Below are 9966 nucleotides of genomic sequence, written 5' to 3'. Positions count from 1 at the left end.
ACACGCGGTGTAAGGAACACCCTACACAGTTTGTCTGCAGTGTGTGTGTGTGGGGATACACACAACCCGATGTCACAGTTGGGGATACACACAACCAGACGTCGACAGTCCCATACCGAGTTTACGCTTTGCCCACATTGCCGAGCCCGTGCCTAGACTCCACAGCCGCTCGGACAGATCAGCGTCCGGAGCAATGACGCGGTCGAACGCTTTGTCCTGTAACACTTTGTCCGCTTCCCATCGGTCCTTGGTGTTCTTGTGTTTGCTGTACCATATATCATGTTGGCGCGCAGCTTCATGGAGTGGATTCACACCGCGATCGTTACGTTTCAGTCTCTGTTGAAGCCGGGACCCGGGTCCCAGGAAGTTGTAACCGGGGGCGTGCAATTCAAACGGTTAGATTGTTTATGATATCGTTCAACACACCGGATCCGTTTATGACATGTTCAGGCAACGCCGACAGACACCTCAAGACGTACTTGAGACCGTTGGGTTTCGTCACCAATTCTTCCATGCGATCGTTGATGAACTGCACCACGGACATTTTCTCGTTGTGGAAATTGTTGTTGCCGGCCGCTTCCTGCGCTTGTATGAACATCAGCCTGTCGATTAGATCTTTTAAATTACCAATGTACTTGTACTCGATCGGTACGTTGGTGTAACGTTTCAGTCCCGAACCGCTGGCTCCAAATGTCGTGGCGCGCATCTGCTCGAGTCTGTGTTCGTCCCAGATCGGTTTTATTAAATACTTCCACTTTGCACCGACGCTCGACTTGGGTCGTTGTGTTGTGACATCGTTCCTCTGGTACAGCGCGTCCGACACGATCAATATATCTTTGTAGTTGTCTCGATCCTCGCTGGTGTATTCGTCATCACTTACATTTCCTGGGTCGGTCAGTAGTTTCCATAAACCAACTGTGCCTCTGTATCGTTTATTTTCTTTTGTCATCAGTATATCGTCCATTTTTACTGTAATAGTCGAATGACCAATTTTCAATTGACGATCACTCATATCGTACCATATACCAAACACTTGGTCCTTAGCTTGTGTCATGTACTCGCGAGCCAGCGGTCCGAGATCTTGGCCTCTCTCTTCCACGTACTCTTGTATCGACTGGTCTATCAGGTTTTCATCATCTTCCGGTTCGGGTGGTAGTGGTGGTGTGTCAGATGCAGTAGTGACATCACGATTCGGTATACTCATGACCGATGGTACGAAATCTTTACGCAATCGTTTTTGTAACGTGACGGTTTTGAGTTGTTTCAATCGTTTCTCTTTCTGTTCTGCGCTCTGTCTATCTTTGATTGCACGCGTAATTGGTTCGTACTGTTTTTCTTTAGCTCGTGTATCCAACTGTTCTTTCTTTTGCACACCGGCAAACTCTGCACGTAACCGCTTATCCATATCTTTAAACTTTTTGGCCTCGTTCACGGACGGTAAACACACCTCGTGCGCTGGAGGAATTTTTGGTACATATTTAAGTTCTACATTTCCTACAATAGAGTTTTTTCTATCTTCCCTATCGCGTTGTTCCAAAACTTCTTGTTGCCTTTCAAGAACGCCTCGCGTAATTTATCGTCTTGTCGGGCAAAGCGTTTGGCCTCTTCCGCAGTTGGAAATTTGACGATAGGTTCTGGTGGTATATTTGGCTCAGATTTTATTTTCTTGATCAACACGTTTTCGATATTATATTGACGTCTTTTGGTTCGGCGTCGTATTGGCGACATCATGAATACTGTACTACTAATTATTAAATATTGCACATGCACGTGATGTATAGCATATTACACGTAGTTCAGTAAACGGTGGTATGTCGTTTTTACGTATATCATCGTCAGTGGTAGAACGGTGGTATATCGTTTTAAAAAAATATTTACGTATATCATCGTCAGTGGTAGAACGGTGATACATCGTTTAAAAAATATTTGCGTGTATCATCGTTATTGGGGAAACGGTGATGTAGCGTGTATCACGTCGTTAAGCATAAACTTGTATTTACCGTTATGCGCTTTCCTCGTCATGTCTATTGAAATAAATCCGTGCGGTTGAGACCAACACTTTCTGCATAAAGTTTCAAATTCACGATACGTCATGTCCGATCCAACAAAGTCGTCGTATATTCGTTTGGTGTAATGTTTGTTTTGTTTAAACACGCACAGCATGTTCACATTATTACGAATCACTTGCATGTCAACTTTCCCATAACTCTGACTCAAGTACACGCACGATATCTGTTTGTGTCGGCTGCGAATAAAGTAATCTTTAATTTTGTCTTGCTGCTCCATCAGACAATCGTCAAACACGACCAACGCGTTGCGGTCACATTCTTCCACCGATATGAGATCCTCACAACTGCTAAAGAAGTAAGCGATTTTCGTACAAAGTTTATTCTCAATACTCGTAAACGTCTGCAACATGTCTGTGTAAGCCGTCTGGTGTATAGACCGACTGAACACGTACAGCTTTTTAAACTTGACTCCTTTCTCGTTGTACACCAGATTCAACAACAGATTGGTTTTTCCACATCCCGATGTGCCGACTATCAGACAGCGAAGTGGCTGCGGTATAAGAGCTGCGCTATTTGCTAGCGATTCTTTGCAGTATACTTTTATGTCCATTTTACAGACTAATATACATGCAAACCAGTGCACCATCAATATACAGTAATGCGTCTACGTGTCTAGCCGTCTAAAAACGTTACGTGTATTTCTAACGTAGTATTTAGACCTAGTCGTCGGTCTCACCAAACAATCGGTTCAAAGCTCTTATGACATCTGTGGACATCCTTTCAACAGCCGGGTCATTCACCGGGTGGTAGGTTATAGTCCTATTGCTACATGAAACCGTGTTGTCTTGCACTGGCGTCTAACTAGCTATCGTCTAACTTCCTGTGGCTCAGAATAATTTGGCGAGGACGATGAAGATATTGTGTTGACTTGTATTGGTGTGCGATTGGCCATGGTTGACTACTATACTGTAACATACGTCAAAGAATAGTATAGTCTATGTGTATTACAAGACAGTTTTCTGTAATTCCTTCTCGTAAAATGACCCTTCTATTTCTTCACCTTGAGCGTCAGTGATTCTGTACGTAACCGGTCTAGTGTCAATGACTTTAGAAACTGTGAAAATCTCTCGCGTCCAATTGCTTTTGTACTTGTTGGCAAACGCTTCTTTTTTCACAGTGATGCGCACACGGTCACCCACTTTCAGTTTAGGTTTTCTAATGGGTATCTTTGATTTCAATTTATTGAACTTTAGTAATATTTGATTTTCGTTTGTTTCATCAACGTCTGACGGTGTCATGCCGATTGATCTGTGCATGTCCGCCTCATTGTACTGTGCGACTAACAGTTGCAGGATGTCGAGCCACTTGAACGAGTTTCTCGCCTCAAACTCTATTTTCATTTTGTTGTTGAGCGTCCGGTTGAACCGTTCCACGATGGCGCTCTTTTCCTCGTTCTCCGTGTGGTACATTTTTATACTGTATCGTTTCAGCAGTTGCTTAAAGTCTTTGTTTTCAAATTCGCGGCCCTTGTCCGTGTGCAACAAGTTGGGTGGCCTGTGATCTGCATCCGCGGCTCTTTTCAGTATCGATTCGAAAGCCCTGGCCACGTCCACACCACTCTTTGTCTTTAACGGCTCCGACGTTCAACATGTATTTGAAGCCTCGGTTGACTTTAGAGTAAGCCGTCATTATTACTAAGTCGGCAGCCCACAAGTCGTCGATGCCCAAAGTTACTATACGCCGTCTCGGAAACTTTTTTATTACCGGTTTGTGCAGTTCCCTCGCCTCTACTAAAGGTGGAGTATGAACGTGCTCTTTTTTGAGCCACACTTTCCACACACCGACTTTGACCGCCATCTGTTATTGGAGCGAAGCTTTACTGTTTGTTGTTTGAGCGATGCAGTTTTCGTCTTACACTTATGACAATAGCTTTCCATGTTTCCCTATATTAACTGACAAGGTGTCATATGTAATACGTATACAATATCAGACATATTTACATATGCGATTAATTACAGTAACAGAATGAGTGAATTACACAAACACAAAATAAAACTGACCGAGGGTCAGAAGCGTAAGCTGCGCATCGCCTACAAGAAACGCAGATCGGCAGTGATCGGTATTGCGAAAGATCAATTGTCGAGCAGTGGTGGTGATACAATCATGTTGACGGATAGACAGGACAAAGCGGTGCAGAGAGCGATAAAGAACAACAGCGGTATACGACTGTCACTGGAGTACGGACAGCTAGAGAAAAACGTTGACGGTGGGCTACTGAAAGAAGTGTTGGGATTCGTAGAGGACAGTGTGCCGTACGGAAAGAAATTCGTATCACCGCTAGTGAGACGGAAAATTGCACCGTTGCTGAAAGAGCAACTTGTCCCGTGGCTGAAGAACCTGATTGACAACGAACTCTATTCCATCATCGAAAAAGATCCCAGTGGCAACGGTCTCCGTAAACGTATAGATGGAAAACTTTTATCGTTGTTTAAAAAACATAGTTAAGCATATTAAACCGATGTCAGCGAGTGATTTGAACGTGTGGGCTCGTAGACTGAACATTCCCAACTTTCGCGGTGTATTTATGCGAGAAGCGTTACCGGTCAAACCGCATCGCATCGAATGCGGCATAATCAATCTGGGCGATCTGGATTCGGACGGTACACACTGGACGTGTTACATGAAGATGGGTCACAGCAAAGTCTACTTCGACTCGTACGGTGACAGTCAGCCACCGCGGGAACTAGTCCGCTACTTGGGTCCAGAGAATATGATGTACAACACCAAAACGAATTCAAGACTACGACGACCAGCCCATATGTGGACACTTGTGCCTGGAAGTGTTAAGGCTATACATGTCTGGTTGCAAAAGTTTTACTGATATAGAAAGCGCGATGGAGAAAGATAAATACATTTGGAAATCTTGGTTTGCATAATGTTTGCAGTGAACAGATTCAACGAAGCAATGATAAGTGATGAAACCAATGTATTAAAATATGTGGATGCTCGAATAAATGAAAAGTTGATATCTGCTAATGACGATAGTATGATGATCAAACAATATGTTGAAGCGCAAATAAATGAAAAGTTAAAAGATTTTGCTTCACAATATGGCGATCAAACAACTATCAAACAATACGTGGAAGCGCGAATAAACGAAAGATTGGAGTCTTTCAGGAGAGGTGGCGAGGTAAATTAAGAAACTTTACGACATACTGTGGAAACGGTTCAGAACGATTTAAAGTCTCACACCCAGAAAGCAGATGAGCTCACCAGCAAGGTAAAGTTTATCAACAACAAAGTAAACGTGAAAAACAGACGGATTGTAAACGCTGCAAAATCTGTAGACGAACACGACGTAGTGATCAGAAAAGAAATTGACGACCTCTCGAGGAGATTAAACGAGCAAACTTCGTTTACACTGCAAGAAAACATTAGGAGGCTTAATACAAGGTTCGAACAACTCGAAAACTGGAAGCGTCAATGTGCAAATACGGTATCAGAACTGTATGAAAAAGTGTTTTCTCCAATAGAGTAGTGTGTAGCGTATACGTGCGATGCACGCTTCCATATACCCACAGTACTATAGTAAGTATACTAGTATAAACTTGGACTTGGACTTGGATATAGAGTAATAATGCCTGTGTGTTAAAACTCTTCGGTAAAGGTTCCGTGCTGAACTTGCATTTCGAGCATCCAATCCACTTGGACGACACCGTGAAATATAAAGTTGCTCTGATTGGTTTCTATTCGGAAAACAATATCTACAACCTGAGAGAAACGGCGCACGTTGTCTTTGCACAGGAAAAATACAATGTGCCACTAGACCCCGGTTATTGGACGATGGAATCGTTGCAACAAAAATTTGGAAACTATCTCAAGATTACAAGAAATGGCGATCGCGTCGTTCTCAGATCACCGTACAATTTTCGCATGGATTCGAATCTTTGTGCACTCCTCGGTTTTGATCAGCGTAGCACTACATATAATGCTGGTGAAACAGTAACAGCAACTAACCCGCCGAATCTAAGACCGGTGGAAATAGTCGAAGTACACTGCGACATTGTGGAAAACAGTTATGTGAGTCACGACGTGCACCAACACAAACACCAAGAGACGGCAATATTGTATCAGTTCTATCCCGATGTGCCGCACGGTTATAAAATATCAGAGAGACCGCAGTACCCACACTATGTATCGGTTAGACAAGGGCTACATAAGCTGCAACAGATCAAACTAGCCATCACGGACCAAAACAATACCGCTCTGTTAAACGACGATGTTATCAGTTACGTTTATTTGGACCTGGTTCCGGATCGTGCTTAATCTATTCAAAACTTTGGTAGTGTAGTACATTAGTAGACAAGATGTATTACTGCACGTATTTGGTTATTGCAGCCACCTTAGTATATGCAAATGAAGACTTTGACTCTGTGCGTTATTTGAAACGTTACGGATATTTAGAGAATGACAACACTACTTCGTTGGTAGACGGGGAAATCTTAAATGTGGCGATAGAGACATTTCAAGCTAAATATAATCTCACAGTTGACGGGTCCATGAACCCTGAAACAGAAGCATTCATGAAGAGACCGCGATGCGGGAACAAAGACAATCCTTTGCCGTATAGAATACTGAGCAACACCACAAAATGGTTCAATAATATAGTGACATGGAACTGGTTGGGCAAACCACAATACATACCGTTGGTTAACGCTGCTTTTGGCGTTTGGACGAGACACACTAATCTCACGTTTTATCGCTCGTTCTACGATCCCAACATTCCTATATCGTTGGATTCTCTCCACGTCATGTACGCTACTAGATCGCCATGTCCGTATAAGTTCGACGGTCGTGGATCGGTGTTGGCACACGCCTTTTTCCCAGACATCTTGAAAAACCAGACTGATATTCATTTCGACGTCGATGAAGATTGGGACATGACTATGAATCTCCCGGCACCTGGAAAAACATCGTTCTTCTCTGTTTTGGTTCACGAGATCGGTCACGCGTTGGGATTGAGCCATTCATCACAACGAGGCGCCGTGATGAATCCTTACTACGAAATTCCACCGACCACCAAAAAACATGTTCGAACTCGATCTCGCTAAGGACGATATTTACGGTATCCAATATCTCTACGGTTATCCCGTTCCTTCCACGACGACGACGACAACTACTACGACTACCACTACATCGCGACCACCAACCGATAGAGGAGTTTCGACTAACGACCTGTGTGATTACAAAACCAAATTACGTACAGTTTTGATACTAAACAACAAGATCTTCATGTTTCACAACAAGAAGGTATGGATAGTAGATATGGACGAAACAGACCGTGAGCCGTCACAGTTCAACCGACCCAAAATAACAACGCGGTGGTTACCGTTTCTGCCGCACGATTTTGTAAACATAACTGCCATTTATGAACGGCCTAATGGTGAAATAGCTTTGTTTACCAGAAAACAAGTGTACTTCATTCAATATCCAAGTTTGAGTTTACTAGGTAATACAGATACTCAAGGTCTTCTCGGTTTTCCTGACATTGAAGTGAAGTCTGCTGTAAACACCCATAAAGGTTTAACGTACATTCTGACCAACAACGAGCTGGTGTTTGAGGTGGATGAGTGTAAACTGAAAGCGAAATTGCTCGGAGCTTTTACTACCGTGTTTCCAGACCTGCCGAAACAAATCACGAGCGCATTTCGATACACTAACGGGAGGCTGTACTTTATGACCGAATCGCTTGTATACGAGTACAATGAATTCTCAAAACGTGTAACTCGAACTGCACCAAGTCTGTTTGACGTGTTGCAAATCAGTTGCATGGAATATAGTATCCTGAAACAATTGCACGTTATGGTATCAAAGTTGTTACACCTCAGATCTGACGCTTAAACACTAGTAAAACTTTATTTGTATATCCTATTGAACACAAGTAATGTTGTAAAGCAATGTTAGATAGTGTTAGATACGGGCACAACCATCCCGGGTAGATACACGAGAATGGACAAGTTGTACGATGAACAAGTTACTGGAATCGAGCGGAGCGAGTACCGGACCGTGATGCCGGTCTCGGACCTAAATTTCAATACGCCAAACAACTATACGGTTTTCAAATTGGATCACGGAGATGCGTTTTACGATTCTCGCATAACGTACCACGTGCACGGTGAATTGGTAAAAAAGGACGGTACCGAATACCCCGCAGCGTCGACAATTCAACTGATTGACAATTTTCCAGCGTACCTGTTTTCGCGAATCGAACTGAAAAAACACAACACTCTGCTCGACAGTGTGGACCATCCCGGCATTACGAGTCAAGTGAAAGTATTGGTGAGCTACAGTAAATCGCAAATGTACATGTTGCCGACTAGCGGTTTCATTTCCAAGTTTAGTGGCGGCGGCAAGTTCGAAGCGTTGGGTACACTCGGCCACTTGGGTCTGGGATTCTTTGACCATTTGCGTCACCCAATGTACAAGGGCGGGTTCGAGATCACGTTCACTCGAGCCGAAGACAATGACGCTATATACCACTGGTCGGGTAACGCACAAGGAGCAACTGAACCGGCAGACGGTAAAGTTGTAAACAAGTCGTTTGTGTTGCGTGTTCCGTTGGTCGAGTACGAGACAAACGCCAAGAGCCAGCTGATTGCCGGTCTCAAACAAATGAGTGATAAGGATTCGCTGAAATACACTTACTTGCAGTGGCAGTGTATCGATAAGAAAGGCGTGTTCGGTTCAACGTTCAACTTTGACGTCACCGGCCTCTATCGTAACGTGTACAATCCCAAATTCATTATCGTTGCACTGCAAACAGACCGCGCCAACAAGCAAAAGAAAAACCCAAGTCGATTCGATCATTGCAACTTGAAGAATGTGTCGGTAAAAATCAACGGACACCGCTATCCGGCGGAAATGCAAAACTGCGATATGGCGACTCAAAACTACAGGCTGTTGTACGACCAGTACTTGGCGTTTAGAAAACTCATGTACGGCGATACGGACGTGTATGTCAACATTGACGATTTTAAATCGAGGTACCCCATCATCGTGATTGACACGCATTTGCATCCCACCAGCCGAGACAGGTCCAGAAACGATATACAAGTCGAATTGGATTTCACTACAGCAGTTGCGTCCGCACAAGGTGACGTGGGTACTACGGCGTACGTAATATTGGTGTCTCAGACAGAGTTCATGTACGACATTACGCGAAACACCATTCGCATGGTTCAGTGATGACGTTTATCAGTGTCCTCGTTTATGTAGGACAGCGTCGTGTTCCAATAGATGTAACGCACCAATACGTGTTTTAGTAAAGCAGGTCTAATACTATAATATTTGTACACACAGTGTTATCTGCGCCCAATAGGTTATATGTGGTCAGAACAGTCCGAACAACTATCCCACATGCAATAGCCTTCTCACGGCTGTAGCGTTCATTACTGAAGTACCGCGACGCGTTTACTTTATCGCCGTGTGTTATTTTTAAATTCAGAAAAAAAAATACTTTTACGTGATTGGGAATTTCCACGTGATTTGTAAGTACATATTATCCAATTGTGAAGTTAAGGTAACGTTAATTTTGCCTATTTATAACTTGTGTTTGATTCGTTTGAAGAAAGTTTGGTTGAATTTGTAAAATTTTCAATATTCGATACAATTTCATTATATAATTTTCAGTGTTCAAGCTACGTACTAACCACGTAAGAACACAGCCCATGCATTACAATTAAATTGTGTGCAAAATTACAAATGTTGTATGTCATACACTGTTATATTTAAATTTGCAATATTCATAGGTATAGCACTGCCGATATTGTTAATAAATAATTTAATTTAATAATAATCCCTAAATATTAGGGAATTGTAAATAGGAAAACAATTATAGTTTTAGTTAGGCTATCCTTGAAGAAATTTTCAAACATCCAGATCCGATTCAAAGGTAGCG

The 9966-nt window shown here is 43.0% G+C and overlaps 2 protein-coding genes across 2 annotated transcripts; both read left to right on the top strand.

Moving 5' to 3' along the window:
• Positions 1-6376: 6376 nt before the first annotated feature.
• Positions 6377-7120, top strand: LOC124370639 (matrix metalloproteinase-2-like). Its single transcript, XM_046828926.1, has one exon. It carries the CDS (start codon positions 6377-6379, stop codon positions 7118-7120), a length of 744 nt encoding a protein of 247 aa, XP_046684882.1.
• An 898-nt stretch (positions 7121-8018) lies between these two features.
• LOC124370638 lies at positions 8019-9254 on the top strand. The gene has a single exon (XM_046828925.1). The coding sequence runs from the start codon at positions 8019-8021 to the stop codon at positions 9252-9254; it is 1236 nt and encodes a 411-aa protein (XP_046684881.1).
• Positions 9255-9966: the final 712 nt, after the last annotated feature.

The sequence above is a fragment of the Homalodisca vitripennis genome, unplaced genomic scaffold (genome assembly GCF_021130785.1).
Source record: "Homalodisca vitripennis isolate AUS2020 unplaced genomic scaffold, UT_GWSS_2.1 ScUCBcl_385;HRSCAF=2256, whole genome shotgun sequence".
Taxonomy (NCBI): Eukaryota; Metazoa; Arthropoda; class Insecta; order Hemiptera; family Cicadellidae; genus Homalodisca; species Homalodisca vitripennis.
This window is presented reverse-complemented; position numbering and strand designations above follow the sequence as displayed.

Bases quoted from the DNA above. Each gene is read 5' to 3' on its own strand.
- LOC124370639 (XM_046828926.1), top strand. From the start codon at position 6,377: ATGTATTACTGCACGTATTTGGTTATTGCAGCCACCTTAGTATATGCA.
- LOC124370638 (XM_046828925.1), top strand. From the start codon at position 8,019: ATGGACAAGTTGTACGATGAACAAGTTACTGGAATCGAGCGGAGCGAG.